The sequence below is a fragment of the Corythoichthys intestinalis genome, chromosome 3 (assembly GCF_030265065.1).
Source record: "Corythoichthys intestinalis isolate RoL2023-P3 chromosome 3, ASM3026506v1, whole genome shotgun sequence".
NCBI lineage: Eukaryota > Metazoa > Chordata > Actinopteri > Syngnathiformes > Syngnathidae > Corythoichthys > Corythoichthys intestinalis.
Window position 1 is genome coordinate 13,817,002 of NC_080397.1, and position 16,299 is coordinate 13,833,300.

Sequence of the window (16,299 nt, forward strand, 5' to 3'; positions counted from 1 at the left end):
AAATTTTAGATGAAGGAAAATAAATTTGCTTCATCGCTGCTACACATGCAACTGAAGTTGCTTTCCATTGAGGTCCCGCATCACATCGAGTACAGTGCGTTTGAGCCCTTGCATAAGTATTAAACAAGTTCATGAATTATGAATTTTATGAGTTTAATCAAGCAAACAGTAAAGTAGTATTTAAATGCATACATATGCATTTGCTGTGGTTTAGTACAATACGTTTATAGCACGACCACTTCCTCTTTTTGTCACATTTTTTTCCCGCGACTTCCACACCCCCTCTGCCAGTAGCCGTTTAATCCGGCCGGGAGCGATTTCGCTTAACTTCGACGCCGCTAGAACTCTGCCCACTCGCCTGGCCCTCGATCAATTTCACTTGTTGCACAAGAAAGCAACGAGTCTTATTTTTAGCAATAGAAGAGATTGTAATTGTCTCGTAAAGAGCTTTGCTAGTTTCTGTGAGAATGGAATAGCTGGTTGTTGTGAACTACAGTTCCACACACATGCACACGGAGATCTCATTTAGCTTAGCAATTGGAGGCGTGACACCCATTTTTCAAGTGTCCAAGAAAGTGCATCTATCAAGGTTTCATCTGCCGTGACGAGTGTGTCTACGTCCGTTGAACAGAATGCTATGACGACACCAGCACCTCTGGACGCGTTCAAAACGCTCCCTCCCACTGAAAAAGCACCCTCCCATGGGGTCAAGAATCAACACCTTTCAACCTAATGTCTCAAGCCTCCGGTGTTGTAGAACCAATGCCAAGGCAAAGGGCATCAATCAGAAAATAATGAAATATATATATATATATATTATAAAATCAAAAATTTACTATATTTCTGTGTATTTTTGGGCCTTTTGGATTTCGGCCAAGTGTTTCCATTATTCAGTTTTCCGTTTCGGCCAAGAATTTTGCTTACAGTATATCCCTATTATCAGTGTTGTTAATCTTACTTTAAAAAAAAAAAAAAAGTTACAGTTACAACTTACTTCTCCCAAAAAGTAATTAAGTAACTCAGTTACCTCATTGTAAGAATAATTAGTTACTCAGCAAAATAACTGACGTTACTTTTCATGTTCTACATGTTATTACATACATTCTATAACATCGGTTGCCTAAAAGATTGTTATAGTAACTGATTGTTTAACTGATTTTTACACCCTCCAAAAAAAAGGTCACTCTTTTTACTTTTTTATTTTTCAAATTTCACTTATATAACAGTGTAACTGAATAAAACGTTTAACTTTCAAATGCTGTGAGACAAAAAGCCTTTTTGTTTTTCCTGTTGTATTGAACCCCATCGAACCATGACCCCCGTACTGTGGTACGTACTGAACCGTGACTTGTATCATCACACCACTAATAAATATAGATAACACAGTATTTTTCAAAATGCAGGTGACGTTCTCAATCTCTTGCCTCTCCTGTCTTTGCGCTAGTTGTTTTGATTAAAAAACATCACACAAGTTTTATGGATACGTCATTCAAGAAAGGTTTAGAGCAAGTGAGTATTTTTGGCAATAAAAAAACTAATTATTGTAGAATCTACAAGGACAACGGCAACTTGATGAGGATAATTCACACTCGGCAGGAAAACACTACATTATTTTCAATCAATTGTACCCACCTGGACGCCACAAACTGTATGTAGAAAAAAAAAAAAAAAAGTTGCCCGAGAGTTTTAGATGACGCTCGCCACACTAAATGCTAATGCTAACGAGAACGTGAATGCTATGCTAACGTGCGAGCCACCTAACCAATCATCATCGCGTTTGCAACGGCATCACCACCCCCTTCCCTCCTCGCTGCTTCTTGCTCTGTCCTCTCCCAAGCAGCTGTGACAAAATCAGACAACTCACGCCTGCACCAAATTGTAGTAATGCGCCCCTTGACAAAGATGGCAAAAGTAATTAAATAGATTACTCACTACTGAAAAAAAATAACGCCGTTAGAAACGCTGTGATACTCTAACGCCGTTATTAACAACACCACCAATTAATGATATGCATCATAAGCATTTATTAATGCTCATAACAGTGTCATGTCATAATTATGATGGTCTTATGACAGTCTTGTGACACCACTGTCAAATAAAGTGTCACCATATATTTTTCCACACTATTTTTTGGATACATTTATGCAATTCGTTTGCGCCATTTTTGAGAAATTTGTCTTTTTTTTCTGGTTGGCCTTTTTATTTTGAGAGTTAACTGACTTTAGTCCTCCTCTAGTATATATCGTGGTATACATATTCTTTCAATACTAAAATTCTAGACGTGTTTGATTTCATGTCTCATTCACAATATTGATGCATATCCCCTCCTTTTGATGCCTCTCACCTGACACTGCAGAACTGTCAACTTGTTTTTCCATGTCTCCGCTCTCAGAGATGGCCTTATGGGCCAGGAGGCCTCGGCGTGTCAGCTCAGGCTGTTGACCTCTGACCCGGGAAGCAATCCCAGGTTGCTACTGCAAATGCTGCTTCATAGAGACTGTCACCTGCCACGTATGGTCCTGGAAAACTCTCGTAAGTTATATCCAGCCATCACGAGTGTAACGATATTTGTATTCATTGCGTATGGTTCGAGCATCACAGTTCGGTGCACACACTCAGATAGTTAGCTCTCCTTTTCCTCCAGGGGGTGGTATAGGTAATTAGATTAGATTGAATTAGAATTCCTTTATTGTCATTGCACCAAAAAAACAAACAAACAAAAAACAAAAAAAAACAAAAACAAAAAAAACATCTGAGAGATTTCGGCAACAAAATGACACCTAAACTAGCATCCGACATTACAGGAAAAAAGAACACAAACCAAAACAGACAAAGAATTTCTTTTTTATTATTTATTTATATGGATCACTACTAGGAAAGTACAGAGTGAGAACTATCAAATGCCATATTACTAACACTTTTTGAAGTTTATTTACTTGATATTTTAAAATGTCTGCAGTATTTTGCTCTAGCTCAGGGGTGGGCAACCTATTCCACTAAGTGTCACAATGGGTGCGGGATTCCGTCCCAACCCAGCAAACCCTTTCACCAATCTGTTGTCTTGCCAGCGCAATCAGTTGATCGCAGTCAGGTGCTTCTTATTTCAGCAGAAACCTCATTGGTTAAACTGTCTGTGCTGGATCAGTTGGAACAAAGACTCGGGCCCACTAAGCCCCTTGAGGACCAGTTTGCCTGCCCCTGCTCTAGCCCTTGGCTGAAGTAACTGAAACACTGATACCCCTTTTCCAGCCAAAAAATGAGCGTGCTCCTTCGTTGCTGGTTCTCGTGCTTTTTTGGTTCATTTTGCCTGTTTCCCAAACACCAGTTGGCTTTCCATGTACAAAGGATCCAAATTGGGGCCACGTCATGCGTCACCAGAATACGTCTATAGGTCAATATGTAAACCATACTGGTGGCTTGGAGTCTGGTCTGGCTCAGCAATGAGTTGGTGCTTGCTGAGCACCTGTTTTCAGAGGTTAGTGCTCATTCTTAGGTGATCGAAACAGAAAGAACTGTTGCTCACCCAAGCACGAGCATGGAACAAACACCAGGTCCAACTCCGTGTAAAAGGGGATTGAGTGAAAATATATTTTTACAGTATATCAAGTGATGCTTTTTCAGTTTTTCAACGATTTGCACATTTTATTTATTTTAGCCAGTATGAAAATATATCTTATGTGGGAGTGTATGTTCACTGGTAATGGTTTACAATCAACTTCCAATCCAATGCAATCCAACATTGAAAATGGTAGTATTTCATTTTGTTTCTTACCAAAGCTGGCGAGTGCTACCGGACTTTAACTGTTACCTCAGTAGATCCATACAAAAAAACCTTTTCTATTTATGCACATAAATTGTGAATTAAAGAATGTTAGAACAATTAAAACACATTCACAAGTTTGATGCTTTCTTTTATTTATTTTGCACTTTAATAAAAGCTGCTTTTTAGTTTTAGCCAATAGACCAAACTTTCAAATGAGTTTTGTTTTCCCTTTTATACCGAACCATAGCCCTGTTGCGATAACAAATTTTAGTGTGCGATAATTATTCTCATAAATTATTGCGATATGTGATATTATTGCGCCCCCCCCCCCAATTTTTTTAACCCATTTACAATAACACAGTGAAAATACAGTATATATTAATAGATCAAGTACACCCATTTAGACGCGATATTTACTTTTTAAGAAATCACAACTAAAAACAATAGACCATGCCTCTTAGGTAAAAAACAACAATATTGATATCGCACAGAAACACAGAATAAATAAAATGTTTAAAAAAAATAAGAAAAAAATGCACTTAATAACTTAAGTATTTAGGCAAATGAAAACTTTTCCCGTCATAGCTTCTGCAATGGTGTTCCATAGGGATGCAACGACACAGTCAAGTCATGGTTTGGTACGATTTTTGATACCGGGGACACGATTTGTATCTGTAAAATCTATAAACGAGCTAACGAGCAAAAATTAAATTGCCATCATACAAACATGCATTTTAGTGCATAATATTTATGTGCTTACTTCTTACTGATCTGAAAAAAATTTGTATAAAAGTGCTGAGAACAATCTTTACTGTTTGTAAAGTGAGGCAGGGCACACTATTGATTGCTACAGCTCTCTTAGCAGCTAGGCTTAAGACATCCTATTTGTGGTTCGAATCCATCTGTGTCACGTACTGAATTAACAATATTTGCAACATTATCTAGAGTCACTGGTGTGGATTGATTTGGCCTTCTTAACTTCCATGACAGTTTAGAATTCATCAATGTAGTATATGGACTACGTGTCCCATAATCACTCTGGGCTCACGTAGTCAATGGCATGGACGTTGCACATCTATTTTGCCATTTCATGATATCTAGTGTGTGCGCGCATTAAAAAGGTTAGCAAGCGCCGCTGAAGTCACGTCTGCTCATTACTACACAACACAGCATATGACAATCGACTTTCATAAACAGGAAGAGTTTGAAGCAGCTGTTCGTTGTCAAAGCGAGGTTGTTCGTAGCAGCCAAGTCGGTAACAATGTTTTGGCGGACTATGTTGTAAATATCCGGCGTTGTGCCGAAAAATAGCCGCCCCACGTGAACTGTCACTCCTGAGCGCCCACACGTCAACAACACCGGCGCGCCATAGATGGTCCACAGTCACTCCGGAGCACTGACGCGGCCGGTATACATTGAACAATAGGATATAATGGGAACGATTGGCTCCGGCGCTAGTTTTTGCCGGACCTGGAACGAAGAGACATTTTGCGAAGTTGGTAACGAGGAATCCGAACTTTTAACAGCACGTCTGCTGCACGCGCGCACGCACGTGCACACGAGGCGATAAATCGCAGTGGAAAAATTACCGCCTTCATTTTTATTTATCGTGCGATAAACGGAATTATTGCATATTGCGACAGGCTTACCGAACCATGACTGTTTGTACGTAGCCTGGTACTCCAGACTCACCGCTGTTCCAGCTATTGAGTCTGGCCACCATTAAATGGATAAAATTTCCAGGGCGGAGCAAGCCACAGCAAACAAACAGCGGTGTGGACCAATCAGCAACGGGCGGGACGAGGGACTTGCGCGCAGAAGTACACACACGAGGAGAGCGGACTTTATTCAACATGGGTAGCGTGAGACAGACTGTTGTCAATGACTTGTGTCGATCATTCAATCATTTAAAACTGATTTTAACGTGGATTGGAACATATTCTCGGCTCTCCTGTTCGCCATCTGTGTTGTTGTGGAGACGACTTCTGACGCGGAAGAGTGACGTTGCTCGTTAAGAACACGTCACGCAAATAAACGAATCTGATTTGTCGATTGATTTTGTACTTGCTCGAGAGGCCGTTAATGGGCTGGGTCCCAGACTATTCTCTCAGTGTTTGAAAAACACAGGGAGTACAGTCTGGCTGTGCCAGGCAAGTTTGTACGCTGACACCCTTAATAGGCATGTAAAATAATTCAGTTTTGCTCTTTGAATTAAGCTCTTAGCTCATTGGATGCCATTGACAGCGTTAAACGTCCAATATATTCCTGCCAGCCTCCCTCTTCCAGTCAAAATGTATTGGACGTCTAGCGCCGTCAATGGCAGTGAAACAATCATTTACAGGAAGCTTTGCACGTTAGACGTGCTCGCTCACATTTTATTAGGTCACCATTATCGCCATCTTTGCCATCATTATCACCATCTTCACCTTGGTCATCAGCATCACTAAATCAATAGAGTGTAGTAATAAACACTCAACAGACTGAGGCAGAGCGCATATGCTGACCTTTAAAGATTTTGCATTCCTCCAACTCTCCTCCATACTGGCAACAGTCTAACCTTTAAAGACTGTTGTGCACTCGCGCATTAATTCACATTATAGTGACCTCATTAATAACAACACTCATTGTGCCGTTCTCTTAGTCGACCAGAGAGTCTGGCTCCGAAGCGCTGGGATGCCTCGGCTCTGAGTCGTAGATCAACATGGGAAGCGCTGACTCTGGCGTGTTATCACAGTGACGGCCTAATTAAGCGAGAAGTAGGAAGACAGAGGCTTGACTGAAACCGTACACTCTTACAAGCATCTGTTGTCGCTTTGTGCGGATACAAATTGAGGACAAATGAAAAGAAAAAAGCAATGTGGGGTGTCATATAGAAGTGTTAGGTCACCACAAGATGACAAGTTCTTTTATAGTCTGCTTTTTCGTGGTTTTATGAAAAAGTTGAAATGTGGAATTGTCAATTTTGAGCTAAACCTGCTTTTGATAGCACTGCTTCAATAATGTTTCCTGATTACTTGTGTTGTTACTTTACTGGTGCTTTTTGTGAACCAATGTTTTAGCCCCCTTCACAGAATGATGAATGATGAAAGATACACTGCTCAGAAAAATAAAGGGAACACTGACGTAACACATTGTAGATATAAATGAATGAAATATTTTTATTAAATACTTGGTTCGTTCTATAGTTGAAAGTCCTGACAACAAAATCACACGGAAATGATCAATGAATTGATTATCAATTAAAATGTATCAACTCATGAATGTCTGGATTTGGAGTTGTACTCAAAATGAAAGTGGAAAAAACTACATACACACTACACACACTACAGGCTGATTCAACTTTCATGTAAACAAGTCAAAATGAGGCACAGTAGTGTGTGTGGCCTCCAAGTGCCTGGATGACCTCCCTACTACGCCTGGGCATTCTGCTAATGAGACGGCGGAGGGTGTCCTAGGGAATCTCCTCCCAGATCTGGACCAGGGCATCACTGAGCTCCTGGACGGTCTGAGGAGCAACCTGGCTCTGCCAGATGGACCTAAACACAATGTCCCAGAGGTGTTCTGGCAAACGTGGGGGCCAGTCAATGTTATCAATTCCTTTTTCCTTCAGGAACTGTTGCATACTACAGCCACATTAGGTTGGGCATTGTCGTGGACCAGGAGGAACCCAGGTCCCACTGCACAAGTGTAGCTTATGACAATGAGTCCAAGGATTTCATCCCGATACCTAATAGCAGTCAGGGTGCCATCATTAAACCTGTAGAGGTCTGTGTGTCCTTCCAGGGATATGCCTCCCCTGACCATCACTGACCCACCACCACACCGGTCATGCTGAATGATGTTGTAGGCAGCATAACGTTCTCCATGGGATCTCCGGACCCTTTTACGTCTGTCGCATGTGCTCAGTTTGAACCTGCTTTCAACGGTGAAGAGCACAGTGCCAGTGGCATAGTTGCAAATTCTGGTGGTCTATGGCAAATGCCTCTTAAGCTCTACGGTGGTTGGCAGTGAGCACAGGGCTCTACAGGATGTCAGGCCCTCAGACCATCCTCCTGGAGCCTATTTCTGATTGTTTGGTCAGAAACATTCACACCAGTGGCCTGCTGGAGGTCATTCTTTAGGGCTCTGGCAGTTTCATCCTATTCCTTCTTGAACAAAGGAGTGGATACCGATCCTGCTGAGGGTTTAAGGATCTTCTACGGCCCTGTCCAGCTCTCCTGGAGTAATTACCTGTCTCCTGGAATCTCCTACAGGACAACAAGTTGGTCCTCAGACTGACCAGGAACTGTGATGTGCTGGTCCAGATCTGGGTAGAAATCCATCAGCAGAACCTCTGCCACCTCATTAAGAGCATGCCCAGCCATTGCGGGGAGGTCATACAAGCATGCAGAGGTCAAACAAGCTACTAAGCTTTATTTTGACTTGTTTGAAGGACATTACATCAAAGTTGGATCAGCCTGTAGTGTGTTTTTCCACTTTCTTTTTGAGTATAAATCCAAATCTGGACCTCCATGAGTTGATACATTTCATTTTCATGGATAATTTTTGTCTGAATGTGTTCTTTGTTAATAGTTCAATGTGCTGACAACAAAGTATTCAATAAAACATATTTCATTCATTCAGATCTACAACGTGTTATGTTAGTGTTCCCTATATTTTTTTCAGCAATACAGTGGTACCTCTACATACGATCGCTTCGACACACGAACTTTTCGACATCCGACGTAAAATTTGACTCGCCATTTGTTTCTACATCCGACGACATGCTCGAAATACGACGACAATGGCAGCACCGCAGACGAATGCACGGCGGATTTTCTTGTGTGACAAATCAACACAGGTTTCAGAAAAGGTTGGTACAGGTGGTGAAACAAGGAAAAAGTTGATGCCTACCTTCGAAATGAAGATGCAAATGACAGAAAAATATGAGCGTGGGGTGGGCATCCGTGAAATGGCTCAACAATACATCTCCACGGTCCTCCTCCGACCATCGTTCGCCAGTCTTTATAAATTAAGCTGACAATTCTTATTGTCTCCAAAGAAATCGCCAGCTTCGCCACGTTTTCATCATTTCTTTTACAACTTATTCAACACAAAACGCCTGCTGTCTGCCGCAATTGATGGTGTTCTCAAGAGAACATTCAAAGTGAAAGTGAAACTCAAGCTCACCGGTCTGTCTCTGGCACGTGAGCCCCGCGGTGCGTTCAGGTACACAAAAAAAATGTCCGCCTTATTAGAACCCGATTCGTTACACTATTACAGGAATTATTATTATTCTTTTTATTACATTATTCCAATTTTGATTTATAATTTATTTGTTTTGCTACGTGTAATTGCCATTTGTAATAGCACCAGCAGTATTTTTTAAGGATTTAGTGCAGGTTTTTGGGCTGTGGAACGAATTAATGGAATTATAATGTATTCCTATGGGAAAATCCTGCTCGACATACGACCATTTCGACTTACAAACAAGGTCCTGGAACGGATTAACTTTGTATGTAGAGGTACCACTGTATATATTTTTAGTATCACGGACTGAGATTCAAGGGATGATGGGGTTGAAAAATGAAATGAAATGGCATGAAAACAAAATTTAAGTGCATGCAAAATAGAACTCATCATAATGATGAATCATTAGAAGCTTTTCTGCAACTCGTATGCATTAGCAAACGACTTAGTCGTTCGAATCCTCTCAAACATTTGTACTTTTCAATCCACGGCTTATGTTTTTGGAGTGACATGTCACCCTGCCAGTGTTATGTCTGGCCATTTAATCGATCGATAGACGAATCGACATCAATTTTGATAGCTGATTAATCGTTTAGAGAGACATATTTTACCTAAAAAATAGTCCAGTACTTTATTTTTGAGACTACAAGTCGCAGTTTTTTTTGTTTTTTTTGGTAGTTTTAGATGAGACGTCTTCTCTGGAGCGACTTGTGTGTGAAATTATTAACTCATTATTTTATACATTTCACATGTTATTTTTACACTAAACAGCAAGAGGGCACTCAAGGCCTGGGTTTCAACATTGACTGTAACTTATAAAAACAACTGAGAAGGGCTGAACAAAATGTCACTAAAAAGAAAATCATATTCTTCAGATTACAAGCTGAGACTAGTGAAATATGGAGCCGAAAACGGGAATCGAGCAGCAGAAAGCAAGTTTGGAGAAACTTGTAAGGCGAAATGCAATGAAATCAATTTCTCCCCCAAAATGCGACTTATACTCGGGTGTGACTTATAGTCCAAAAAATACATTAACTATTTAATTTTAAGAAATATTTTAAATTAGAACAAATCAAAAAGGGTCAAACAGTGATTAATACATTGCTTATTGTATGTTAAAAAACTTCAAAAATTTAAATAAAATAAATGCATAAATGCGGCCGTGTCCAGGCTCTTTCATGAATAAAACACACTTTAGACTCTCACAATCATGAGAACTGACACATTATTTATTCTTTCTGTGCAACCCTTTAGTTGGAAACCAATGCTCTTAAGTGTTTGCAAGGGAATCCAAAAATCAATTTTCATCCCGAACCCACTACATATTTGTGACAAATTTTTCATGTTACAAACTTGTTTTAAATTCGAGCTGGAGACATAATAGCAGGGGTGAAAGTGGTTAGAATTTCTTGCCGGAACTGTGAGAATCGCTGCGGAGCCAGAATATTTTTTGGGTTTTTTTGGGGCGGTCAAAACTACTGAAATGCAAAGAAAACTGTTTTGGTCAGTTATTTCTATAACACATACAAAAAATGATTTTCATTCAAAATTGTATTTTTTCAATGATTTGCAAAATAAAAGTTAACAAAAACAGCTATAACCCCAACCTCTATCTACTAATTTTTATTTTCCCTCATTTCCTCACATACTAAATGCCAAATCTCAATTTTAACTACTTAAGAACATAGGATGTATATTAAAATTGAAGATAATGTAAACATTTACTTTTTGTTGCGTTTTTTAATAATAAAGGTATAAGTAACATACATTCAGAAAAATAATTACAAATGACTTATATTATGCAGAGGGAAATTGAATATATTTTAAAGATCGTGCAAACACTGACTTTTTTAATTATTAGGAAATTAATAAGTAGCTTAACATAAATGAACAAATATAAGTCCAAAGTCCACATTGACAGCTAAAATGTTCTGAACCTCCCCATCAGAGCAAATAAAACTAAATATGATAAATAAGCAACCTTAACTCTTTCCTTGCTCTTAAAGATGTGATCCATTTTCTGTTGTATTGCCTTTTTTTTTTTTTTTTTTTTTTTCTGCTGTTTTAGAAAACTTGCATATTTGAACCAATCAGAGCTAACTATCTCTGGTGATCACATGTCAGTATGTCAGCCAATTGAACGGATAAATGAGTCCAGGCGTTTTGCTTTGCTGCGTGCATTTGCACATTGACGTGACTCGTCATCGTCAGACTCAGACAACTGCAGCAGCTTGGGAAACCTCCATGCCGTCCGTGGAATAAAATAAATAATAAATATCGGTGGAAATGGATTACCCTACACAAGTACTTTATTATGCTTGTTGTTAACACTTGTGTATGTAAATCTGATGTTGGGAGATTGTTTTCTTCTTGGAGATGAAATGCATGTGTGGCAGCTTTGTATTATTATTATTATTATTTTTTTTTTTTTTACAAAGCGTTTTGACAGTTGCAGTCATATTTTCGGAATCAAAGCACTGTATACCGGAACAGTGTTCCGGCCCTGAATCTTATACCGGAACTGCGTTTCAGCTCTGAATTTTATACCGGAGCTGCGTTCCTGACCGTTCCCGCCCACTTTCACCCCTGCATAATAGAAAACTACAATGACGACTACAAAAAATTAAATTATAGCAGCAATGGTGCTAACTTTTATTGCGCCATAATCAGACAACCTGCTTCTTTCTCAATCCTGTTTCCACGGACCGTCACGGTCACATCACTAAAACACTTTCTCCTTGAGGACCAATTACCAGACAGGCAGAGAACAAGATAGTGGCATAACCCACCTAATAGACTAATTATAGGTCAGCTTGGTTCACTACTTTAAAGTGTGTTAGATGTATGATTGTGCAAGAGAGGGAAAAAGTGAATGACATCAGAGAGGAAATCATTTCTCATTTGGATTTTGAATGGAGATGTTGCTTCAAACTGAATATTCATTAACCGTGCAATGTAACTTACATTTAGCATGATTTACCCAAGAAAAGTGATCATCATCTGGTGCATGTGATAGACGTCTAATCAATTTTGACTAGGAGGGGTGGCAGCTGATGGTTTCCTTCGGAGGGCCATTATTTATTTACTAAGTGACAACTATTTTGATACTCGATGAATCGTTTCTAGAAAAGATTGGCATTAAAACTGCCCAAATCCCTATTTTAGTTTCTTAATAGTAATTATTGTCTTCTATGGTCTGCATTTTCATTTCTTTTATTTATTTGTGTTTTGTAATTAAAAGAAAACAGGGGACAAAAGGGGAAAAGAGTAAAGCTCCTATTTCATTTTGGTTTAAATTTAAAACGGTAAATATTCTTTCATTGATTTTAATTTTTATTTAGTTTTTTTGTGTGTAATTTTATTTACATATTTACACTTTTAATTAAAATAAACTTAAATGAAATAAATAAATATTCTCTCTATATCTTTTCTGTCTTTTAATTTAAAAAAAAAAAAAAAAAAAATACAAAAGCAAAAGTGTGTTTCACTGGAGTAACTAATGTGAACTGGGCCCGGGTGCGATGAGCATAAACGGGACCCCCTGAGTGGATCGTCTAACAGGGGGGTGGGAGGTGCTATTGGACAATTATTTACGGGCGTCCGGTGTCTGTCGGGTGCGTGTGGGGGTTGTAAGTGGTAAGTTTTTTGGCTGGCCCCTCCGGACAACCGCCCAAGCATGGGGAGCTGACAGAGATATTTTAACACTTAAATCACTATATTACAGCTCCGCACATCATCTTACATTTTTTTTGGCCCTCCCCTTGCCCAACCACGCCCACTTTACACCCCCAAACCAGGCCCGGTCGCACCCCCAGCACACCCCTACGTTCCGCCCCTGCTCTCTTTATATTATAAATTATGAAACATGTATTCATCTAAAAAATAAAAAAGGGTAAAAAAAAAAAAAAAGAGGGGGGGCATTCTCTAATTTTTGTAGTCTTTAAGAAGACTCAGACAATAACTTGATTGTGTGCATTCTCGCAGTAGGAATCTCCTCTGATATAGTGTACAGACACGTAATTTCATTTTTTTTTCAACATATAATAGTGAAGAAAAAATATAAACAATAGCAATTATTTCCTGATAATAGGCAAAATAGTCTTTGATAGGCATTTTTAAATCCCAGTGTTACCTTCGCGAATCAAATGCGAGCATCTCAGGTCGTCCTGCCTACTCATGCATTGGCTCGCCACTTTAGTATATGCGGCTATTGGAGAAACAAGCTTTAATAGACTCAGAAAGTGAAGCAGGCTTCGTCAGTCCCAGACGGAGAAGGGCCATGACAAATTGAGCAGATACAGAAACTATGAGGAGTGCGTGCCTGCTTTTTACATTTTATATGCTGTACACATAGGACGTCATGTTTGTCAATGGCTTTGCTCGCACGCAGTGTCATTTAAAAAAAAAAAAAAAAAATTTTTAACAGTAAAACTTATTTTACTCATTATCAGAGAAAACCTTTCACATTAAGGTCATTTATACTACGTCTGGAATATTGCTTAAATTTATGAGTTTTATTTGAATATTATTTTAGAGAGTACCATGAACTCAAAGCAAATGATTTACTTTTGAGGCAAGGCAAGGCAAGGCAAATTTATTTATATAGCACAATTCAACACAAGGCGATTCAAAGTGCTTTACATCACATGAAGACCATAAAAATCACATTTAAATCAACACAACGTAAAAACCAAGACAAAAGATTGCATTTAATCACAGATTAAAAATAAATAAATAAAAATAAAACAAAAATAAAAATAAAGCAAAAACTACTACTACTAATAACCATTGAAATCAGCAATAGAGATAAGCACAAGAGGAATAGAAGGCAGGTAGATTGAAATATATTCACATAACCCAGTACTTCTCCAACAATGGGGCACGCTCCACCTAGCGGGGACGCAGAGCAATGCCGGGGGTGGTGCACGTGACCTCGGAAACCTGCTTTTTTGCCGTACTAGAATAAAGTGTAATTTCACATCCATTCAGTGGGTGGAAGTAGTGCTCTCATTTTGAGAGTGTGTGCAGTATTTTCTAACCAAACAAGCACACAGCAAAGAGCACCGGAGATATGAAGAGCTAAGACGAGGAAATACGACGAAGCACATGCAGCGTTTGGGTTTTACTGTTTTTTGGGTTTGACTTTTAATACAGTGGGAGACTAGAAAAGACCAGTATGTTTACTGTGTCTAAAAATGTTGCAGCGGACAGCAGGAAGCCAAATCAATTAGGATGTCACTTAAAGACATTAGACCCCAATCACATTGATAAGCCGCTTGATTTTTTTTTTTTTCCTAGCAAAAATGTGCTGAATATTGCCAACAATCATCCCACAGTGTCAGTATTACATCAGTAAACCAGCGAGCACTGTTAGCATTATATAAGGTGGCAGATCAGGTTGCTCAGAGCAGGAAAATCCCACATAATAGCAAATGAGCCGATACTGCCTACAGCAAAAATTAAAACGAATTCAAAGACAGTCGTTTTTGTTCAGTGAATTTTTGTTTTTTTCAGTCAAATTGTTTGGTATATTGTCCTCATAAGTGAATGTTGCTAATCGATTTGAATTATTATTATTTATTGATTTTATTTCATTTTCAGTATCAAACGGTCAAAAAAAATGTACCTTGAGTGTATTTTAAGTTTAGATGTTACATGTTTAATTTCAGGCAATTTGATGTGCTTTACGTCTTTTCTGTTACAAACAAAACAATGTAAATAAAGTTGTACTGTAAGTTAAGCTATATTACTTTTATTTCTTTAATATTAAAAATGACACAATGTTATGCAGAGGTGTAATTATAACAATAATCATTTTATAGACAAATGATACTATTTACAGTCGCGGCAGAGAGTTGGGGGGTGCGAAACGTTTATGTCTCCCTAGGGGGTTGGGCGTAACAGAAAATAATTGGGAAGGACTGATGTAACCCAAAAAGTACACCACTTTTCATCTAACTACAGTGCTTTTTGTGTGAAATCCGACTAAAATCTCATGAGACTTTTGACTGCAGTGTTTCACACACTATTCAAATAGCTGTCATCTCTGACAGACCGCTGGATGTCAGCCACCTCTGGAGCAACGAGCCTCTCCTCAGCAGCCCCTGTCAATTTAACACGCACAATATCTGTGAGGCATATAGACATCTATAGGAGTTTTACACACACATACCTCCGTCAGCTCCGTGCTTAGACGTCTGCCCCCACAAGGACACCCTGTCAAAACCTTTTCCCTTTCACTTCCCATCTCCATGTGCTGCACATCCCACAGCCAGGGGGCTTTGAAATCAGATTTTTTTTTTTTTTTCACGCTCATCACCATCGAACACAGATGTGAGTTTTTTCTTCCTTTCCTAGTAATTCACAATGCCTTTTGTTCGGCCATTCTGTTAACACGTGTCAGAATGAGCACTGACATTTTCCAGTGTTATTTTTTTTTTCCTGGAAAAAAGGAAAAATAATATCTAAATGCTATTTGTATGATACATACAATGAGCATTTTTTTAAACGTCAGTGCATCCAATTTCTCCAGCTTATCATAGGGCAGGGTTGCAGGGGAAGCTGATTCAACAGGGAAGCCCAGACTTCCCTCTCCCCAGCCACTTCATCCAGTTCTTCCAGGGGGATCCCAAGGCATTCCAAGGCCCAGGTGTCCTGGGTCAGCCCCGCGGCCTGCTTCCAGTGTGACATGCCCGAAACACTTCACCAGGGAGGCGTCCGGGAATTATCCTAATCAGATGCCCGAGCCACCTCATCTGGATCCTCTCGATACGGAGGAGCATCTGCTCGACTCCAGGCCCTCCCAGTTGACCGAACTTGTCAACCTATCTCTAAGGGAAACCTCGGACACCCTGCGGAGGAAACTCATTCTGTCCGCTTATTTCCGAGATCTTGTTCTTTTGGTCATGAGTAGGCATGGTGCCAGTATGAGATTCTGATAGTATGATGACCTTAAACCAAAATATCACGGTTTCACGGTATTGCAATTACAGCTCTAAAATGTGTTTGAGATATGAGTTAAAAAAAAAAAAAAACATAAAAAATTAACACTTTTTACTTTTCAAAACATTCTAGCAAATTGGAACATAATTATAATGTTGCGTTAAAATAAATTGAAAAATAAAAAAAGATAACTAAAATATATGAAATTAAAATTAATGCAGTCCTTTAGGTGAGCCAAAACACACAACCGCAGCTCAACATTATTACAAAATAATCTAATTATTTTCCATCTAACGCATTTGTGTATGACTCGTATCAACGTGTACATTATACACAGTCTTTCTTGACGCCAGAGAATAAAACAC

At 39.1% G+C, this 16,299-nt stretch overlaps 1 protein-coding gene across 5 annotated transcripts in view; it reads left to right on the forward strand.

The window, feature by feature from the left end:
• Nucleotides 1-16,299, forward strand: part of kiaa0825 (KIAA0825 ortholog) — a 306,720-nt gene that overhangs the window by 93,758 nt on the left and 196,663 nt on the right. For all 5 annotated transcript variants that reach the window (XM_057831003.1, XM_057831007.1, XM_057831005.1 and 2 more), the window contains one exon: nucleotides 2,393-2,532. In XM_057831003.1, coding sequence (XP_057686986.1) covers nucleotides 2,393-2,532 — 140 coding nt within the window. The remainder of the gene's footprint in view (nucleotides 1-2,392; nucleotides 2,533-16,299) is intronic.